Source organism: Barbatula barbatula (assembly GCF_947034865.1).
Source record: "Barbatula barbatula genome assembly, chromosome: 22".
Taxonomy (NCBI): Eukaryota; Metazoa; Chordata; class Actinopteri; order Cypriniformes; family Nemacheilidae; genus Barbatula; species Barbatula barbatula.
Genome location: NC_136785.1, coordinates 7,290,931 through 7,314,152, shown reverse-complemented (window position 1 = coordinate 7,314,152; position 23,222 = coordinate 7,290,931). Strand labels below are relative to the sequence as shown.

Genomic DNA, 23,222 nt, shown 5'->3' with positions numbered 1-23,222 from the left:
ATTTTAAAGTGTGATAAATATCCTCAAATTTTTAATTCTGTAGCCATAGCCACTGCTCCTGAAATTCATAATAAAATAAACAGCAGTCTAGTAGCACTAACTAAACCAAGATCTTCCGTCCTTATCCTACAAAGAAAGATTGATCTCATGTTTTAATCACATTTGAGATTATTTGCCTTCATGCTTCAAAATCTCGCCAAACCAAAAAAGCATCAAATCTGACAAAGCCATTTAATTTTCCCCCTTGTCCTATTGGCTCACCGCATTCTTATTGCTGAGATATACCGCAACACACCGTGAAGCAGAAACACACGCCAAGAATTTCTTAATCATGAAAATGTGAGAATTCCCGAATTTCCAGTTTCCACCTGTCCCGGTTTCAATGTTTTGCTCATTACACCAATTGTCGTCATCAAATTTGGAGGACCAGTAATGATTAGTTTCAGTTCATTTTACAATCGGCGCCCCAATGATTCAGAGAGAGCCCGAGGGGAAGATACCATGATTTCCTCCAAAGTCTATGAACAGTCACCGGGCTGCTTTGAAACAGGATGATACTGGTTAGCAGCTCATTGTCTATTACACAAAAGTAGGGCTGTTCTGCCATTAGCACCTCTTTGTAGTATCTGCTCGAGGTGTGACACCACTTTTCGGTGTAGCGGCCGCCCAGCCTGCAGTATGACTTAATACACAAGTTCAAAGCATTTGAGACAATGGAACGCGCCCGTTTGCATAAACAATATGTAATTTCAAATTGCAAAACAAGCCTGAACATGAAGTACGGCGCTATTCGGGTCTAATTAAAGAGTACAAACACGCATTTATGCTCAAAGCCATCAGGTCTTAGTTAACATGTCATAGGTTGACCATCATTTTGCCAAAAGATCTCTTCTCGAAATAGGAAGTGATTGATTGACTACGGGCTGACACTTTGTCTTGCCTCTCCGCCATGACCTGTTACTTCAGATGCCCTCTTATCCCCTGCAATGTTTGCTGCCCCACGCACGCGATCCCGCTCCCGGCTGCCAGCGCTGCGCTTGTCCGCCTTGCCGCTTCACTGCACCCTCTCATCGCATTACTTCTGCTATTCTAACTTTTCCATCAATTATGCACAAGAATAACTGAGGCCCGACCGCAGCAGATACATAAAAGAGGAGTGAAAGCCTTCATGATTCCCCCGTCTGCTAGCATGTTCCCCCTTCCAATGATACCAGCGCCGGGGCGGCAATGCACGAGTATGTAAACAGGGTGGCACCATGGCTCAAGTGGAGTTTATTAGATCTGATCTTTGGTGGCACAGGGCCAATCGGTAAATGCAGGATTCTTTTGTGTCGAGCAATTTCGAGTTTTAGGACTAGTTCATTTAATTGTTATAAGAGGGAGCGAGACGCCCGAGCGAAACTGCTAGGGATCAATAAACTGTTAATTCAAGCTGGAATCTAACGGAATTGTCGCATTGATTGAGAACAAGGTATAAATTAAACACAGTGTGCAGGGAAAGCCATTGTAACCCCTTGATGTGATGAAAAAAAGGTTACAAAAGAGGGGAGCCTATTCCCAAATCCACAGCTGTTCCGTTCGAAAACACAAAATGGAAGCGAGTTTGAAAATGGCCGCGTGTACTCCTATACAAAAATACAAGGAGGGCTGGAAAACAACTAAGCAAACATACGATAAAAATGAATTTGATCAATTAAATTGATAAAACAGACAGAGGGCAATACTGAAGCATACTCGTATTGAAAAACATCATATAAATCTACGAAAAGAAACAGCTGCAATATGCCACAACGCTGACCCCCAGATTACAGTGATGGTCATCCTGACCTGATTTTCTCTACATTGCGTGTGAAGGTTTTGTTGGCCAGACTTGACTCTGAGATCCTAAACAGCGTTTAATATTTGATGGGTCCCAATGCTTCAAGCGTACTCAAATTTGTAACAAGGAAATGCTCTAGCACTTACCACAGACTGATCATATGCAATAAATCTCGAACCTGATACATGAAAAGAACATCTAAAATCCCACCTCTTATTATATACATTGCAGAATCGAGCTAGAAAAGTTTTTCCTTTTTACCTTTGTGACTTTCCTTTAAATTGGAAAAAAAATTAAGAACTTGTTATTCCAAACCTGTATGACTATTTCTTTTGCAGAATATAAAATATATTTTGAACATTGGACCCCACTGGCTTCTATTGTGGACACAAAACTGAGACATTTCTCAAAAAATGTTTGGGGGTTCCACAGAAGAAAGAGTCATATACAGGTTTTGAACAGGATAAAAATATAAATTAAAAAATACTACATTGCATGACAACAAAGTTTTTTATTGATGCTTTGCCTTTTTTTCACACAAAGTTTAGTAAATGAAAAATGTCTCCTTGTACCTTTTCCTAAACAATATTACATTAGCCGGTTTTGTTGGAGCATAACCACAGCCTTAATTGCAATATGTTCACAATAACACATCCAAAGGAGCTTAAATGGCAAAACTGTTTTTGTTCAAAACTATGTCCTTCAACAATATGTCTGAAAAATATAAATTAATCAAACAATTTTTTAATGCTCTGAATGACATTTACATTTAGTCATTTATCAGACGCTCTTATCCAAAGCTACTTACAAAGAGTACAGGGAGCAATAAAGCGATGAGTGAAATGTTTCATGGAAGGAAGTGCATCAAAAATCCTTGTAAGTTCTTTACAAATAACGATGAAAGATTCAAGTATTTTTTAACCAAGAGTTTATCAGTTCTGCAGCTGAAAGCAGTTTTAGAGGCTACAGACCAAGTTCAAATCTGGGAGACACGTTTTTTTAAATATATAAAGCACTTTCTCTCGCTTACATTTCTCCTATACTTTCTTGTTTTCCTTTCATTCTAACGCATGCCAAGTCAGTCCATTTTTATTAGCTTAGTCTGTCGAACAAACGCTTCCTTCATTATTTCTCATTGCGATTAAATGTGCCGTAAGGAAGGGTACAAAGAGCAAAGCGCCCTGCGCTTTCCCTGCAAAAGAATGCGCAAAGTAGTCATTACCGCATGCTACATTTTCCTCCAATTCTTATCAAGGGGGCTTAGCAAACTTTAGGGTCCTTTCAGGAGCTTTATCAGGTCATTAAGGTCTGAAGCTGATTAATATGAATGGTTGTTGAGGTCGTGGCTCTCGGAGGGAAACACAGAGGGGTGAAGGGGTTCGGAGGAAGTGTTTTGTATCTTTACACAATGGGACGATGACCTCCTAAGCCCTTTAGTGCCTTTCTGTTAATACCTTTAAAGACCCCAGCAAAGACATTTCACCACTCGCAGTTAAAAGCACGCAAAATTTGAGCGGCTTACCCCCAGCAAACATAGGGACCCGACATGCATCAGTTATTAGCAAAAAGTTCAGAGAGGATGAGACACCCCTGTGATGACTCAAGCGTGACTTTGTGAAATGAAAAGAGGAATGGTTTACTTTTATTTAAAACCAGAGTTGCACCCAGAATCCTCTATTTCTAGAGTCCTGTGAGAAACAAGTATGTGAACATTTATTAGCGTATCAGCGGAGCTCCCAAGGAAGGGGCCAGGCACCGCTCGGCATGCTAAGGCTCATCAAACAGCATGATGCTGTAAGTTACCCCGCAGGAGAAACTTTCTCGCTGCTGGTGTGATTTCTCTGATACCTTTTGAGAGCACCACCGCCCTAGAGGGTTAAATCAGGATGGGGTATGATTTGGGGGCTCATACCGAGAGGCCTGCGGTTCCTATCTGTAACTCTTTCCATTCTTTGGTCGGAGTCTCTTACATCCTATCACGCTTTTCTTTCGAGAGGTCCGTATTTCCTCAGACAAGCCCTACTGTATGTTCTTCCTGTGTGTAAGAGCCCAAATACTTTAAACTCTGGCAAAGGTCCACTAAGATGGAAACAATGCCACCCTTTCACAGGGGACAGGGCACGGCAGGGGGGAAGATCACGCTGCTCAAACCAGTCAATATTTGGACACGATTTTTTCCAGACATTGAAAGTCCAGGCAGAACCTGGCATTAGAAGGCCAGAAGTGCCAATGAGGAAAAAAGAGGGTAAACACACAGAACAATACAAACTGAACAGCTATCACAATATCAACTGGCCGCAAACCGCAAACCATAGGCTTTGTTTTTAAAGTGGGGATTAAAACTGAGCCGGCACAAAAAGGAAACCATTCGAGGTCATATTGCCCGGCGCTCCCAAGCTGGAGCTGAGAGGTGAAAAAGAGAAGGCTTTAGAAGAGATCCATGACATTTCCTATTTCTGTAGTGAAGAGATGGAAAGAGAAAGACAAGGGAGAAATCGTTTAACTGTGAAATGTAAAAAGCAAAAAAACATTTCAAATCTAAACAGGACGCGCTTTGTATTCACAGCACCACCTGACAGAGAAAGCTTTAAAAACTGTAGGAAAAGTGCCACATGTGCTATTGAGAGATTTTAGAAGCATTATCAGTGATTAAAACTGGACCCTGGACTGACTCCGTCAGAATGGCGAAATCCCTCTACCCAGCTGTTAGGTCCATTCGACAGACCTCTTTGATGGACAGCAGTATCAGCTTCCATGGCACCACATACACAAACAGCCAGAAGATTACTGGAGGAATTCAATACCGATTCCTGGCTGATCCTACCTATCAACAACAAATAAACGGGTTTCGTTTTCAATGCAAGACTGTTTTAATAAATAACGCAACCAAAAATATTGACCAACATTTGTCTTTTATGTAGATGCTAAATCAAGATTGCATGAACCTTATTCAGAAAAGAAGGCTACATAGACGAGGCAACAATCAGCTCTCAAGATCTCAAGCCAATCCGCTAGATTCTTTAGAAAGAACACGTCTCAACCCAAGAAATGGCTAATCTGCGAATGAGCTGGGAAACTTCAGAGGAAATCTGCCAACTTGAATTGAATTTGTAATTGCGGGCGGCATGGACTGCATTTAAAAAAAGCTCCAAAACTCAGTGAAGCCTGTAAGACCACCGTACACAGAGCTCGGCGGAGGCTTACATTTGAATGGGTGCGCTGCAAATCTCAAGCCAAAAACTAAAGGAGCCATTCCCCATCAAATCCTCTAAAGAATCTATATAGACTCCGCTGTACTCACTCATGTGAAAATACTCAGTCGCTGAGTATGTTCATCGTCGATCCAAAGTGCAACTCCAATGCTTGCAAACTACGGATTAAGAGATAAGTCTGCGGCATAATTAGAGAAAAAAAATGTATAAACAATTGTGTTTCTCGTTATTATAGAGAGACATTTGTCACTAAATGCCATTAAGCCGTTTAAAACTTCAATTAAAGCCCTAATGTAGGCAATCTCTCTGCCACGGAGGCATTAATATTTCATGGCAGCTAGCTAAATCTTGGAGTTGAACTTTTGCACAGCTGTCTCTAATGTTCGTCATTTAGGCCTGTTAATGAGCGATATATTAAGAGAGGATGATGCCGCTTTTTAAATGAACACTAACTGTGAATGTAAAAATAAGTATTTGATAAACAACTTTAATTTTTTACATTTAACCAACTTCAGTGAAATGTTATAATTAAAAAAAGTGCCAAGCAGACAACTTGTTTTGAGGTTATGACTGACACGTTGCCTGATTCTGGGCCCCAAATTGGTAACACATAGTGCCGTTACATTATAAAGCACAGCAAGATTTGAATTAGGCCATTGGGTGAGCGCATGAATGCGAATGAGAGATACTCATTTGGACTAACTCATTTATTTGCTAGAGGGGCCTCATTTTACCTCGACAAAACCCAGGCAGGGAGCCTCCACCACACATACACACAAGTGCCCAAACACACAAGCTATACAGACGGGGCTCGCCCTCGGATTCACCCTAACTAGAGCTCAATACTGTCCGATGATGGTTAACCGCAGCCTTGTGCTGTTATCACTGAACGTGTGACCCCTGCATGCGTTTGCCTCTCACGAGCATGCACCCAACTGGGCATCAGCCACTCCTGAAATGCTTCTCTAGGTTTGACCCATTGTGTAGACCCAGCATGAGGCTGGGGTGCAGGGCAGAGAGAAAGCCCCATGGCAACTGAGGAGGAACAACTGAGAATGGGGATGAGCTGGAATCGAGGCGCTTTCAGGCAACAATCCAGCAAAGACCAGAGAAGTATTACATTTTCAAGGTGCTCTGCGGGAGGATACTGCTCATCGTTTTAATTTAAGTGCATGATGGGCATTCTAACAAATGGGCTAATTTTCATGAAGCTGTTACACAAATTTTTCTCAGATACAAATGAAGAATAATGTATCAAGTGGTGGATAATGACTTGAAATATTCATATTGATATTCAGCATACCTCACAACTAAGAACAGTCCCTAATAAAACATACAGTATTTTTAAGAAGTGCACATTTAGATAGAAAAGTACTCATTTCGACTTAACCTCCCTGCACAGTAAAGGGGGTCAAAAATAAAAGAGTTATTTAAAACTAAAGATCTTACAAAGAGATTTTATATATATTTCAGAACGAACAAACACGGACAAAGAATGTTGCCCTTTTGGAAATATGATAAGTAAAAAATCCTTTTCAAAGAGTTAAACTAGATTTTTAAAGTTATAAAATTGACCAGTGAACCATGACATTTAGTTGTAATGATGTTTCTAGAGGGCAATGTCTACGAGCTGGCGGTTAAGTGCCTGAAACGCACAGATAATGACTTCATATTTTTAAAAGTCATACTCAAAAATATATAGAAAGAAAACAACTTTAGATATAAATCATGCCTAAATTCCTGAAAATAATAATAGTAAACAACAACGACGCTTAAAAATAAATAAGAACAAATTCTGCACCTGAAAGCACTTATTTAAACCACTGCCTTAATAAAATATATGTCTTTTGGGTTATGAATGGCCAGGGTGCACACATTTTTTTAAACAAAACTAAGTAATTTCTCAAACTCGAGCGCTGTTTTTTCGCCACGGTAGTGTATTTTATATCCGAAACTCTGTGATTTAAAGAAATGACTGCGAGATAAAGCCGTCAAGCGTGTGCATCTCACCCAAAATATATTTTCTTAAGTTTTGAAAAAACGCTACGTGTTTGTGGTGACTGATGATACAGCAATGAAGCTTATTTGTATGATCCGGTGGGCTTAAAAGCATCTTAGAAACATTTAAACTGCAAAACCCACTCCTCGGTATCAGCGTACGATTGCGTTTTCCTATCGTCACAACAAAGCTCTTAAAAATGACAAGCATTCGCTTTTTTGTATTTACTGCGCAACTAACTCACCTTGGATTTGTTCGGTTCCAGTAGACGGCATAGCGATCTGCTACCACCTTAGACGCCGGCTCCAGGCCCAACACAGACATCCACAGGCTGATACACACAAAATAAAACATTTCCACCTGCAGCATCTCTGAAAGTTTCAGTCTGTTCAGGATAACACGGCGTTGGTGGGTTTACCGTGACCGATCGGACGACGGGCGTATGTTTTTGTTAAATATCCCACGTGAGAAATTCTCTTTATAAAACAACTTAACTGATGCTGTACTAGTGCGTCTACAGTTCAACACAACAGCAATGTGCTCAAGTCTTCAAGAGTCAGTCACATTGAATTATGAGACGAATCGGACTGCGATGAACCATAAACACAGAAGCAGGTTACTATGTTCGCTGTCTGTCAATAGTCCGGTCTGATGATGCGTTCATCCCAAGCGCATCCTCTCTTGCGAGCCACACAAGTGTTAGTTTTCGACAAGATCAAACCAATTTCAGGTCCTTGTGTGTTTTTAACTTTCCATTCCAAAGCCCGTTAGACAGTCAACGCGGTTTAAACGCGAGCAAATGTAGTTAGTTGTTGTAAACGAAATAAACAGCATCCGTCCACGCGTTCCTTGTTCTCCGATATGTGAATTTCTGTTCGTTTAGTGAAACCTGACGTTTAAAAACTAAATTCACGCAGACGTTGTCCAGATCGTTGTCCTCGAACTGTCAGGGTTCAGCGAGGCGACGCTCCGGAGAGCAAACTGCCTTCGTGGACGGAAAGCGACCAAAGCATACAAACGCGCGCCAGAACTGTATGTTTTATGGTATTCGAGATTAAATGCTGAGATAGTCCAGTGAGATTCCGGGCAGCTGAGTTGGTTAGGGTGCATGAGCCATGCTGTCTCAGAAAGAGAGAGAGAGAGGGGGGGGGGGAGAGCGAGGTACAGTTTCCTGCGCTCACTTTATCGCTCTCATTGGTTTGCATTTTGAATGATGGGCGTCTCGGTTACAAAAACTACAACCCGCCTCTAAATGTGGTAGATCTTTTTTTGCGGTGGTGTAATTCCCAAGACAGAATAAATTCCCAGGGTAAGGTCGCTTAAACGCGTTTTGCGTGCTCAACGTACTTGAGCGTTTACATTATTTTAAAGAATACCGCGCGCGCGTCAAACGAGTGCCAATCCTTTCATTTTACATTTAGATTATGTTAATATCCGTCATTGTCAGCGAAAAAATACAATATACAATAGCATTGCGACGAGAACTATAAAGAGATCTGCTACTATTTTGCCAAATAACTCACGAGAAAGGCTCAAACGCGCGAGGAAAACTCTGTATTATTCAGAAAGCGTGTTTGCTTGTGTGGGTGGTTGAGTATAGTTTGCATTTTGAGATATTGATGCTCACGTCCTCAAAATTACAACAGGTCCCACTCGTTCTGGTCTCAAGTAAATAAGGGTTCAGCTTAACGATTGGCACTGCCTGCTCCATCCGCAGACCTCAAGCCCTAATACGCCCCGTAGTGGAGCGATTGAAAAGCGTCCAAAGAAACTCGTGGGCACCTAGTGCCAAGGCTGCAGGATGGTCCGTGTGAGTTTCATCTCTAGCTTTTTTTCCGTCGCATGTTTGCAGTTTGAAAAGACTACAGTAAATCAAAGGACTGACATCTTTTGTGAATGTTTTTTTTCCAAAGTAAGAGAGTAAATGGAGCCAGTGTTTTGAGTATTGACCGATACAAGCTTTTAAATGTGCTGTGGAATATGTTGACAGCACATTTAGGTCCATCTATCCTTGCAAACTAATGTGTCATTGTTTATCGCCTCATCTCAGACAAATGAGCCTTTGTAAATTAGGGTCAGAGGGCATCAACATGCAGCTACTCATCACAGCATCCTCCTACCCTTTTTACATCTTATTTTCCAGCTTCTGCATCTGACGACTCGTGCATTCACACTGGGAATTTAAAAGATTAGGATATTAAACCGTGCCTAGGTTTTAGTTTTGCCGCGTAAAGGATGAAACAAAGTGACGTTAAAAAGCAAGCGCTTTACAATATTTCTACTTCTGCCCTAGAGCCTCATTCCTTAAGTTTGGAATAAGCTGCCATTATATAATAACTGCATATTGTTAAAACCAAAGTCCCTATCTACATTAAGCATTCCCTGATCGTATTTTGGGAGTAATTCCTGATCCTCAAAGCAATTTTCTATGTTTGACTTTTTTGCTATATTTTGCTTTGTTTCACATTCCCGTTATATGCCGTAAGCCCCTACGTCTCTCTGCTCATCATACACCCTGCTGAACAAACTCCTGAAAGAATAAATGTTTATATCTACCGCAGGCAAGCTGTTTATTTCTCTGTATTTTAGAGTCTGGTCTTGGCAGGTTAGGCCTGAAACTAATGAAACTAACTCCAGCTGGACTGTCTGATCAATAGTCTTCCATGTGGAACAGCAACGTATACACATGCCCGTTCCATCAGCGACGATGGAGAGCTTTTCATCAACAGAGAGAGAAACTGAAGTAGATAATCAGAGCGATGATCGAGACTATATGGTTCTCAAGATGCAAACGTAATTACTGTCATTGTCTGTGATGACATCATAATGGGGGAACTTTGCGTCTTTGCCATTTCCGCACGCCAACAAAATGGCCTTTCTAATGGAGCCATGGTGGTGATTAAAAGTGCAAGTGCAAACATTCATTTAATTAACCATGATAAATGTTAATAAAATTATCCAAGTGCCGTTTATTACGACTCATGTGGCATCTTGTAAATGGCTGCCTAAAATAAAACATGAACTGAATCATCCAATTATTCCGAAATGAGAGATTTTTCTCCCTGTCCACACATTCAGCATAATGAGATGATAAAGACCTTAAAGACGTTATTTTCAGATTCACTGACGTGGTTCTATTCCTCCGTCTCTGGCAAAAGCACGCCTGGACTTGTTGTGCTTGTTTAAACATGATTTATTTGACTAACGTGCACATGCGGTGCACCGTCTGACCTCTCTTATCTCCAGATGACCCACAGTTCACACACATCGTGCTTCTAATACCCTCCGACAAAATGGATGGGTGTAAACACATGTATTTCACTGACATGCGTGTCCCGGCTGCACAGTACCAAATCCCTCTGACCCACAGAACCTTCCCTGTTCAAGCTCATCGTACGAAACAGGCTCGGCGACACTGGAATGCCAACTATTCCAAAACGCTAAGTTCCCACCGTAGTTTTACGTTACCGAGGAGACTGACCGCATAACTATGATCACAGGCGTGACAGCATGGGAGAAGAAAGATGAAGCTCTTGGGGCTGCCGGCCACTCGATGAATAAATCCGGCTCAGAAGTGGACCCGGATTCATTCGCTCAACTGACATCAACTCAGTTATCAGTTTCAGTTGACTTAATTCGTGTAATCTCCCTTCCCGAACACATTTTCAAATGACAGTCTAACAGATAAAGAAGAGCATGTCAGGAAGTATTATAGGAATCTCTTTCAACATACCTAAATCTTTAGGGATTTTCTGAGAGAGTTGAGTTGAGAAGGCAGTAAAAAAAATGGAAAAGAAAAGCCAAACCAGGCAAGGAATAACCAAACTGTAGTCAAACACAAAAAATATGGCTAAAGATAAGATGTACCAGCCTGATCTCATGGGAATTCATAACTTTTTTACAAGGTGGCTAATTTATGGTGAAACATGCAAAAACATAATTAATAGACAAAATCAATACTGAAGCCCCTCCCTTATAACATAATACATCGTATAAAAAAAATAGATCGTACAAATTCATACTATTTAGCCACTTTGTAAACCAGTAACTCATTCATAAGTCAAGAAATTTTGGGGGATTTTTTTTATAGTTGCAAACCAGCTTTACATATTTAATATAATTATATATATATATATATATATATATATATATATATAATAATCATATATGTAATATTTTCACAAATATAAAAAAATGTCTATTCTCTTATCAATGCTCAGAAATCTGTGAAGGAGTATGACCGGGGCTAGATTTTTATTCCAGTGAACATTTAACGTGGTAGGTTAAATTTTCAGTTTCAGTTTAGAGGCATACATTAAAGTCTTGGTTATAAAAATATAATATTTCTTATTATGACCTAAAATAATACTTTAATAATAATACTATAGTTTACTTTATATAAATTGACATTTTGTGACAACATACCCCACTCATGTTTTCATACTGCCATCACTAAATCTGCCATTGAATCAGCTAATAAACAAAGTAAAAATATTTGTGATAAACAATCAGAAATGTTAAGTAACATTATCAAAACATCAAATCACCAAACCATTATTTGCAGCCAAACACAGTAATAAATACAAATAACATTTAAAATGTTGTGTGACAACTAGCCCCGGTCTCCCCAATAGTGATTCATCAATAGTCTGGGATTCCCATTATCTTAACAGCTTTCAATGAACGCCGACCCATGATAAAGCACTTAACAGACTCACTCAGCACTCTTTGACAGAAAAGCATTTCGACTGAAAAAAGGCACTTGTTAAGGACAGGTCCTCAGGGAGAAAGGAAGTCTTAGGAGATAAGCAAATGCAGTAACAATCCAAGACCTTGTGTATGAGACAGGCACCACACACGCTTCCAATCAAATCAGACCATGAATTCCCTGTTGCAGGCAGAGATCTGCATATTACAGGGCCCTCGCTGGTAGAAAAGGGAATACGCCGGGAAAGAAGAGGAATGTCTGGCTTCATTACGGAAAGATACCTGACCCTCCGGTGGGATCCACAGTGTGTGAATGAAACAGGCAGATGTATTTCAATAAAGCCAGAGAGCCAACGGTGGCCTTTTACTCAGCCTGAAAAGACACTGTCTCCTCATGTCATTCCTCGCATGTTCTGCTGATGATGACTGACATGTTGAATGAGAAAGAGTTGCTTGTGAAAAGAATATTGAATAAATGGTTACAGCAGCCGAGTCCGGCTCGGAAGTTTAGGTTAAGCAAGAACAACCTGTTTACACCAACATGCATTTTTATGCCAAACCAGTTTTCTTTCCCATTAAAATAATCCAATGTTCAACTGTATTCAGCTCCGAGGCACCCCTCAACATTTGAGCAACGATATTATGGCGTTCGGAACAGTAAGCAGCTGGTGTCTCAGAGTAGTCATGTCACGGGTGAGCGCCCGTGACCTTTTTATCCGCCCGTGGTAGAAAAGCACCACAAGGCGACCACGGATCGCGAAGCTCCCCGCAAACACGACGGAACCGCAAATTATCCGTGGCACGAAACCAGCTCCTGTCACGGCATGAAAGCTGCTGTCATTTCTTTCTGACTTCTCTCATCTCATTACCAATCTAAGAGCTAAACATTGCTGACACAGAGAAATGATTTATTGGTCGCTTGATGCATTTAATAGCTTCCTTATTAAGATTTACGACATCTGTCAGGCCAATGATTCATTAGTTTGAACTGCTCTTCTAAGCACAACTTGGACTAACTAACAGATCTCAGATTAGGAAGTGTCTATTAAGATTGTTTCTGAGTTTGCCTTAACTTGAGATATTTGGAGGGTATGTTGCACGGCCTGGTATCACAGGGTACACACTTTCTTTGTTCCTGAGTGGTTTCGGCCGTACTGGTGGTAGAGAGTAAGAGAGTGAATGGCAAGGCTCATGTTGTGGAGGGTCTTTTACAGAGTCAGGGGTCAGTGCCAGACTCCTGATGCGTGGCATAATAATGAGCTGCCTCCTCACTCACCCTGTCAGGATGCATTAGCGCAGGAACGTCTCACACTTTTTACCGCTCTCTCTCTACCTCCGATCCGATCGCCCCTTGTGCTCACAGGGTCCTATTTTACCCAACCAAAACTAGTCATGGGACCTTAGTGGAATGTGGGTCATTCTACAACAGAAGAGCCTATTCTGGTTTGCTAAGGGAAAAAAAGTATTCAACTTTTCATTCTTTGAAAATAATGTGCTTAAGTGTTAATAAATGGCCTTGTGCAACCTCAAGTTAAACCTTATTTTTTTCAAGTGCTGGGATATAATTATGGCTTCCATAACATTGACAGTTTTACAGTTTAATTTGAAATACTTGCGCTCTAGGAAGCGAAGCTACAAGGTCCCTCTCAGAAAAAGAGAATTTAATGCCGATCATCAGTTTTCACTTTTTAATTATGAATTGATTACAACACAAAATCAAAGTAACAGGGTTGACACTTTGAGATGTTTCCTACTGATAAACTTGCTGATAAAATTCCTGTCATAAAAAATGAGATCGCCATAAAGAATTCATTGTTAAGTTTTCTACACATGCTGTAGGTACAGGAGGGACACAGCACACCCCTGTTTGGTAGAACGACCCACCTATGACATTATCAAAGATAAATTAGCTGTTAAATCTGTGAATTATGACTATTCCCTAGTTTACGGTCCATGCGTTTATCCCTAATCCCAGAAATGTACCAGTAATCCACAGAGCAGTAAACATGGGGGTGGTGGATTAATCGTACAGGCATGTATTCGAGGGTGGCCCGGGAAGCCTGGACATTGTCATGCTTCCGCCATTCCATGCATGGGTTGTTTCGCAGACGTTTGCTCTCTCACGATCAGGGTGCTTTTAAAATGCATCCATTACTCAAAGAGAAAAAGGACATGGTGCTTACGGGAGAGACAAAGGTGGTAAGTGAACGCTGACCTAATGCATCAAACACCCTTAACTCAGCGGGGAAAGAAAACACCCCATAGGTTGCACAGGTGACAGTTTACCTCACCCAAACCAAACAAACCTCCACGCCATGTGTGCTCCAAAAACACTCACACTTCTTAACATACTGCATACGTGCTCTAAAGCAAACGTGTATATACTTCCACAAACACCTTGAGCTTTTACACTGTAAACCGGTTTATGAGCAACAGCAGTGGAGCGGTGGAATTTTAGCAGTGGTGAAATGGTCAAACTCCATCTGTGCTCCCTAGAGACCTCCCCACAGAGCTGGAGAGAAGGTGTTTTTTTAAGCACAGCATTTTTCTTCAAGACGGTAACTGCAGAAATGTGCTCTGTGGGATTACAGAGACGTTCTAATGAGACCGGAGGGCCGACACTGGATCACATCAAGGGCCTTTCTCACTTCACAATCAGGTTCTTTTGTGGGAACAACCGCGGTCGGGACAATGTCTCCGATATGGAAGCAGGCCGTGTTGAATGTGGCGACTGAAATGTAAAGGGTTGCTGTGATTAGTGCAGAAGATGAGATTTACGGTCTCCAGAGACCCATCCGTATTGATATGTGAGAGGAAGGCCGCCTCATTACAATGCTACACACCGCCAGTCTAGTCATGGGCCACCATCTTTCACAAATCCAATAACAGTTCAGAAGACAAGGTAACATATTTTATGGGTAAGTAGGAATTTGGTAGTAGGAATTCTGAATAGCGTTGCATTAAATATGATTACGGGGAATTACAAGGGCTGAATTCAAAAGAAAACGGAAGCGAATTCGAGCTCGCTACGATTAAAGAAAAATAAACGCATATTACACAAACAGATGTTATCGGGGACGCAGAAGCTGTTCTTTGAATAGCTCGGGATTCAGAGCCAAACTGAACATTCGACTCCAATTTTAGCCTTAAACAGGGAATGAGAAGGTAATCTAGAATGGATCAAATTGAATCAAGCTAAACAGATTTCTTAAACACAATGTGCTTCTGTTACCTTTTGAAATATCCATTTGCAAGTACAATGAGCCGGATGCATAACTGGGTCAAGAGCTATGATAAACCATTACCAATAGGGCATATCACCGATAACGTTTGTATACCATAATGTGTTTCTGAACAATAATCACATTCTGACTTATACTTGGTCTGTGAATCATCGAGCAGACAGAATGACTGTTCTCAATCTATCCCACTCACTCCGTATGTACATGTTGTTCTATTCCATTGCAAATGCGGTTCAATGAATAAAATTATAACAAATTATGTAGATTGTTTGGCCCAACAAGCTGTCAAAAGACTTGGAATTCAATCTCCCCCTCAAAGAGGAATGTTACAAATTTGCCAAATATCAACAACTCAATTACAAATGCGTGTTGCATGCTGCTCTTTAGCTGCCAAATGCCAGCAAAGGGTGAAGAGAAGTTACCTAAGCTAAAATCAAATAAGGTTTTCACTGCAAGAAATAACTTGTTTTGCCGAAAATAAAAACAAGCAAATTGCTGAGATGTTAATATTGTACACTGAAAGAAAATATTAAAATGAGGTTTAACGATATTATTAAAAATACTACACTACAAAAAGGTAATTTTACATTTTTCTGCCAGAATATTACCTTTTTTTTAAAGCAAAATTGCATTATTGTTATTTTACACCCAATTTGTAAATTTTTATGTTAATTTCTGTAATTCTGTAAATGCTTTTTTCCTCTCTTTGTTATCATAAGGTTGTTAACAACTTCAATGGCTCGTGCAAATATCTATCATCCAGAATAACAATGAAAACCCTTACACAGAGCCCATTGCCGGCAACCTTGTAAGGAAGGCGGCGTTCTATAAAAACTCTAGAAAATTGATTGTAAAAGACAAGCAACCATCCAGATAACTACAAGCCACTAACATGCATTTCCATGCTTTGTAAAGACTAAGACATCCTATGATGCAATTTCATAGTTCACATGTCTACCCGCAAGTCGGTATAAAGGAAGGCCCTTGCCCTTTACCGTGTGGTTGATCATTCAGAAATGACCCAGTACTATTTGCAAGGCTGGCACACCAATGACCCCCGTGGCATTTACCCCTATCCCAGCGAGAGCAGCGGCTGCCATTTAGTGCCACATAATGACCGTGGTATTTACCCAGGGTTGTACGATTTCATAATGGCTGCAAGCTGTTTATTGGGCAGGACGGATAAGAGACTGGCTGTGGCCCGGTGTGATGTCATGGCCTCCCCCGGGAGGAGAGACAATTATTTGTTAAGCGGACGTTGGCGTCGAGTTCAATGCGCCAGGCTGAAAATCGCTCCCCGGCACCCAGGCTCTGAATGATGGACATTTTCCACTGACTCCCCGGAGGGTCCTGATGAATGTGAATGGGTTTAATGAGCCTTTACAGACGAAAGCGATTTCAGGATGCATATTTTATTTCACATATCCGGCGCTTTTGCAGATCCATTCGTCACAATCCATAGCATACCTTTGTGCGTGCGCGTTAAGAGAAGTTGAGGGAGAGAGAGGGAGCGTTAAATGGAAAAGCAAAAAATGGAAAGGGGTCCGCGCCGAATGGCATGAAAAATACATTTGAGTTCATAGAATTTTCTCATCTTCACTTTGAGCTTCAATGTCAGGTCTGCTCTCCATTCTCTGTGTTTACCTGCTCCTCTAAAGTATTTCTGCTATCACACCGCCAGACTGGCAGATGAAACATCTCAATGATTACAATAAAACGCGTCTCACTCCGCAACAATGAGATCGGCTCTTGGGTAAAGACACTTTCTGCGATCGATATCACCCCTCTGTTAAAAATGAAATGTATTGATCTACACGACCCCAGGCAGCTTTAGAGATTGAGCCAGAACAAATCTCCCAGCCTGAATATCGAAAACTTTTTCACATATTTTCTGCATAAAACATGCAAAAGACCAGCTTAAATGTGAATAAACAAAGCAGGATTAAGTAAACATTTAGTAGTGCGGAGCACACCACCACCAGCCAGCGGTGGTCGTTGTGCGCTAGTCAATGTAACCGATACATCAAGGACAAACAGGTGCTATGAAGAGAACATCCACTGAGTGACATGTTCCTTAAACATCCATTCCTCATCTACCCGGGAGAATAACATTTCATTTACCTACATCTCTATGGAGACACTTATGGTAACTGAATCTTACAGGGAATTTACACTAAGTCACTTAATGCCCTTTACTGACCACATAGCTATTTAATCATGTGAAGATCAACATGACCTCTAAGACACATTAGAGACAGAAAGCAATCTGATCACTTCAACCACCACAGGACGTGCTAGATGATGCATACTAGATGGCAACATATGTAAACGTTGTGAATCCGAAAGTACAGTTTGCTAGCCCTAAAAATAGTAAAACTGGGCCGTCAAGTTCACATGCAGTTTTGCTTAATTTTTAGCAAACTAGGTTCACATCCTAAAAACGAACTAGAAAAACAGGATGCCACTCAAAAAATATGAATATGAAAAAATTACTTTCGTGAATGATACTATCCATAAAAGCATATCTTCAAGGACACAGACAGCACACACATTTAACAATCTTAAGGATATGATGTACAATTTAATTAACTGAATATTATTTGGGGCTTTAACATGTTTTAAACTGTTTTTGCATTCGAGTCAACCCGTGTCTGTCTTTAATTCTGTGCTCAGTGGATACTGACAGGCGGGGAAGAGAGCCTTTTCTCCAGACTGACACATGAAACAAGGTGCCAAACAAAGAGCCCGTTCTCTCTTTCTCCGAATAATTAGCGCGTGAGAGAGCAGCGAGCAGAAACATCATGTCACAGGTATGCTTCATTTAGCCGGATCTCCTCTCATTAACAGCCCATCACAGCACTCCAGCCAATTCTCACCAAACGCCATTAAACATTCTCGAGTGTTTAATCCCTGAGATCTGCGGGTACTTGTTGATCTCACACCGTGCCCTGATTTGTTCAGGAACGTCAAATGTGGCATGACAGTAATAGCACATAGGTACAATCCAAAAGCTGTTCGCTTTTTGTTAAAGCATGTTGAAGACATTTCTCTGTACAGCATTTCAACCCAACTTCAACTGCTGTCCTAAAACTTTGAAGGAAAAGTTCATCTCGGCTCAATATACACGAGTGTTGAGTCACTTGAATAAAGGTTTAATAAAAAATTATGATCTTGAAAACCTTTCGTAGACTAAACAGTTATGTTGAGAAAAAAATCTTACAAAAAAAAGAAACCGTACACTAACCCTCTTCTCTCAATAGGTAGTGGTCTAGCTTTTGTTGAAACTAGTAACTTTGTATTAGCACCTATTGTACTTGCTCTTTGTATGACATAGTTTATTGCTCCCCGAACTCTTTGTAAGTCGCTTTGGATAAAAGCGTCTGCGAAATGACAAAATGTAAATGTACAAAACAAACACTCACTATTTATTTTTAATTAATTACCTGAAACAAATAATAAAGAATAAGCATTTGATAAGAGCACAGAACAGATGGGATCTATTTTCATAGATTATGAAATTCGTTTCCTATGTGTTTTTATTGCTCTTAGGGCGTGAGCAATTATTTCAATGTTTTGATGAGTTCATTATTCTAAACATGGGAAAAATATGAATAAAGAGAAAAAGATAGCATAGACCTTAGTACAGTAAAAGCAGCAAACAAAAAAGCAATTAACATAACATTTATTCATGCAGCAGTGCTTAATGGGAACACAAGTTAGATTTTACAGTATGCTGTATTAAGTTCATTGCAGTTAAAGTATCCACTCCAAATTTACAATGGATTAAACTAATAAAATTATATAGAAACTCTAAACATCAAATTGAAATAACGGAAATTAACCTACAATGAATGTTTATTGTTTTACTGGTTGCTGCTTTTACTCACGCTGTTGCTGGGACATATAAATATAAATAAAGTATGAAATAAATCAATAATAAATAGTGTGACACTGTTGAACAGTAATGTCAGTTGCTTTTGGATTGTTTATTGGTTTGGTGTTACTTAGGAAGTTATATACTATATCCATCTTGCCAATGTATAAACAACAAATGATTAAATGCCACACAAAACTCCGGTGAAATGAACATTATAGTGCATTACAAAAACGCAAATTATGACTGGAGGGTTAATAGACGAAAACTTCTACAAAATAATTTCTCAATTACATGCCCCTAAATCTTTTCCACGAGCCTTGACATTGCCCCATTGAAACGATCTGAAGAGCCAATAAATTTAAATATTCAACTGGACGCACATGGACGCCAGCACATAACTCACGTACCATACTGACAAATAAACCGATGAGTTCTGAATAATCACCATCTGACAAATAAACATGAACGATAACACAGCAACCGCATAAGTAAAAGCAGCACACAATAAAGCAATAAACATTCATCACTAAAATGTATTATGGCCCAGTGCATGCGGGGAACTACCGCAGAAGTTACATTTAACAGTAAATTAATTTCATTGCACTTAATGCAACCCATCCAAATTTACAATGGATTTAACTAATAAAAGTATCAAAACTCTCAAAAAATCTAAATGAAATGGCAGAAATGTTCAAACAATCCAAAACTTATGCAAGCATGGCATACATGATGACAAAAACAATATTAAGAATACTTCTGGCTACTTGAGCTGGGGATTTTTACAGGCAGGGTCATAAAATGTATTTAATTGGAATTAAGTTAATTCTATTATAAAGGCACATGCATCGGTTTAGCAATAGTCCTATGTACCTAACTTCTTTACACATACCACTGACCGTGTGTCTGTATGATATGCCATTAGCTCACATTTGACCCCGAAAGCTATCCCGATGTGACTGGATCAACTTTGTTCATCCATAATTGTGAAATCTAAATTGGTATCCCAAAAAAACAAAATATAAATGTCCTCTCTCTCTCCCAGTATGCATCTGAAGTGTGCAGACTGTACAAACAGCACAATGATTAGATTTGCATGACCTTTTAATTGAAAGATAAGATCTGATGACCCGCACTGCTATTTCCAAACATCATATGAAGGTGCTGTATTCCAGTCAATACCCCTGTCAACTCTGTTTATTCAAATGTAGCTCACGGCAACCGCATCAGTACGTTTCATCTTTCTAGCACAGAAGCGCTGATATAAATAAAGTTGTCATGTCGGCGAGAAATATAAGTGAAGTGGGCGATAAACCGTGCGGCTCTCCCTAATCTGTGAACAGCCTGACTGAGTTCACCCGTCTGAGTCGTCTGCACTATGGCCCAATCTGTCTGGCCTGTGTAGATGCTCTGACTGATAACATTCACACTGCGGAGGGTCGTATTAAACAAACTCACCTCATTCGCTATCCAGCTAAAGGTGCGAGGCTCCAGGGGTCACAGCTGAATCCACAGATTTGTTCACTGCTCTCGGTTAGGCAAATCTGATCATTCCACTCCCTCGAAAAAGAGGCAATTCATCATAGGCGCCTATAAATCACACAAGTTGACCCACTGAGCGCATTCCACAACCTCAGGTCCTCGAACCTGTTTATCTTTCTCTCTAAACAATCTATGCTCCTGAAGGACAAATTCAATGGGCAGAGAGGCATCTGTGTAGTAAAACGAGTATTGCATGGCAAATTGCGGGGACAAAAAAGCAAAAGATCCATAAACGGGGGCTATAAATGGGTATACGTGTGTTCCTTCCTCCCCCTGCGACAGGGAAATAGAGCCGAGCGGTCACTGTGGATTTTCTAAGAGTGTGGCTAATTTAGATAAGCTAAGCTAACATACTTGAGGCGATGGCGCTTTGCTGCCTCAGAGAGGAGAAGAATGTAAACAAAGGGTTTGTACTGAGGTCTCTGTTCAAAGGGAGAGCTGCGCACCCCGAGCACCTGCGTGACTGCAGGAGACGGTCTGTTCATGCTAAGCGTTTAATGACCAACTTTAATTGGACTATCAATGCTGACGGCAGAAAGCCTGAACGCCAGAGGGCCGGGTTACCATCGAAGATCTCATTTCATTAGCTGGTTTCTCAATGACACACAGTTTCCTGTAGCAAGGTTAGAATCGTTAACTAAAAACTAGCAAAAAATAAAACTTTGCTTTAAAACAATATTTTGTGAAAGCTCCAAAGCAATCCATAATTTTGCATCCGTATCACCACCTTCCTGTTTAAAGGAATAGTTCACACAAAAAGGAAAATGATCTCATACCTCATGCCTTCCGGATTAATATAACTTCCTTTCTTCATCTAAATGCAAATGAATGAAATAAATAAATAAATAGCAGAATATAAAAATAGCAGTTTTGTGTGTTTTACTTTGTTTTATTGACGTCAAGTGACGCCAGACTGACATTTCTCTACAAATCTCAATGGTTAACTCAATATGATCAACATACTGTTTTAAATTTTGGTATGGAGTGCTGCTTTAAAGGGATAGTTCACCCAAAAATTTGAATTCTGTCATTTATTACAAATCATCATGTTGTTCCAAACCTGTATATATATATCTTTGTTCTGTTAAACACAAAGAAAGATATTTGAATGAATGTCAGCAACTAAGATTTCTGGGGCACCATTGATTACCATTTTTTGAGACTACCTCTGCGTTCAACAGAACCACGAAATTTATACAAGTTTGGAACTAGGGTGAGTAATTCATGACAAAATGTTCATTTAAAATAAATGATGTTTTGGACAATGAAAATCCATCCTCATTCTACCATCAAACCACACATTTGTACACAGTACAATGGCAAACTAATTAGAACTACAAAGAAAAAAGCTTTAAGCATTTAAATAAAACCAAGCTAAATTCTGAGAGAGAAACAACAGGAAGAAAATGACACCCCAGAAGTAATTTACGTTTATGGGCTGCCGTGTGTGTTTACAGGGCAGCGTGTCTGTTCTCACAGTTATTTAAGTTTAAGATGACTGGCAGGCCCAGACGGTTCGATTTTTTCCCTCCAAGTTCAGCAAAAATGCTGGGAATTCTGTGGCATGAATTTAAAGATGTCTTCAATAATTACTGGTTAATGTTACGCAGGCTGACATGGCTTCAAAAAAGCGAATGTTTTCAATTTTTGATGCCATTATACAGATCTTTAGAATCAGTCATCGCTTGAGAGAAAGTCTCAGATAAGGGAGGTTATGAAAATACTGCAGTTTTGCAAAAAGTTTTCAGCTTTGGGCGAATTCAGCCTCGCTAAAATAAAAACAAAGCTTTTATTAAATATAACTTAAGCCTTTCAATAGACTAGCTACGGCATCAATTTAAACAGATTTGACTGTAGAAAAGAATTATTAATTTGTTCAGACGTTTCAAGTGAGAGAGACCGCCTTTGAATGAATTCAAGTAGGCTAAATATTTAAGAAACAAATATTCAGGCAGGGAATATTTATGATTTCCTGAATGACAGGCATTCTGCAGATTCCGTGCGAGCCTTGTGAGAGTTAAGGAATAGGAAAGGCAGAATCCAGGAATTGTAAAGGAATCCTGTTTTGTTTCAGCCCTTCCTATTTGTAGACCGCTCTTCCAGGATGTCCTGTGTCACCGTGTCCTGGGTTAATGTTAATGGACCTTCACTGCCTTGGAAAAGGTTACAAAGACCAGACACATTACACCGTGCACGCAAGTTTGACAGCAGCTAACATATAACATAGCGTCCTCTTGTGGAAACTATTAACCCACCCCAAGGCTCTTTTCATTAAAGACTCTCTTCATGTAATTCTCAAAGCGAATACCTAATTTCGCAAAAACTTGTGTGCATTGAAGTGATAAATGCAGGCGTAATTATCTCGCTCTAAAGAAAGCTATAATAATTCTGCACATTCCTCACTGCGGAAGCCCTATGGCGAAACCAAACGGGGGTCTTATTAGCAGCAACCCTCTCACTAACAACCTTTAATACTCAAAGAGGCAACAAGGCCTTTTAATTCGCAGGGCCAAAGGTCTTAACCTCCATCTCTTTAGCACTATGCACAGACACAATCTCTGAGCTCCTTGTGATTTAGAGTTCTTTCTCCCTAAAAGTCTTCTTTTAATCCTCTTCTGTAGTTCAGTTTACTCAACCCTGACACCCCGCTCCTCTCACCCGACGGGGAATGACGCGGGCCGTCTGTGTCCAGCGCTTGGCGTTTCGGCTTGAGTGATCGCCATTAAACTCATTTCAGGGTAGACAGCAGACGTGCAGGTGGAGCTACAAACAGGACTTTGTGTTACATGATGGAAGAGGTGGAAGGGTGGTGCCAAAAAGAACACAG

At 40.3% G+C, this 23,222-nt stretch overlaps 1 protein-coding gene across 1 annotated transcript in view; it reads right to left on the bottom strand.

Moving 5' to 3' along the window:
* The window catches only part of efna5a (ephrin-A5a), a 48,652-nt gene extending 40,417 nt beyond the window's left edge, over window positions 1-8,235 (bottom strand). Inside the window, exon 1 of the mRNA XM_079486730.1 lies at window positions 7,275-8,235. Within this exon, the coding sequence (XP_079342856.1) occupies window positions 7,275-7,399 (125 nt within the window). The 5' untranslated portion in view covers window positions 7,400-8,235. The remainder of the gene's footprint in view (window positions 1-7,274) is intronic.
* Window positions 8,236-23,222: the final 14,987 nt, after the last annotated feature.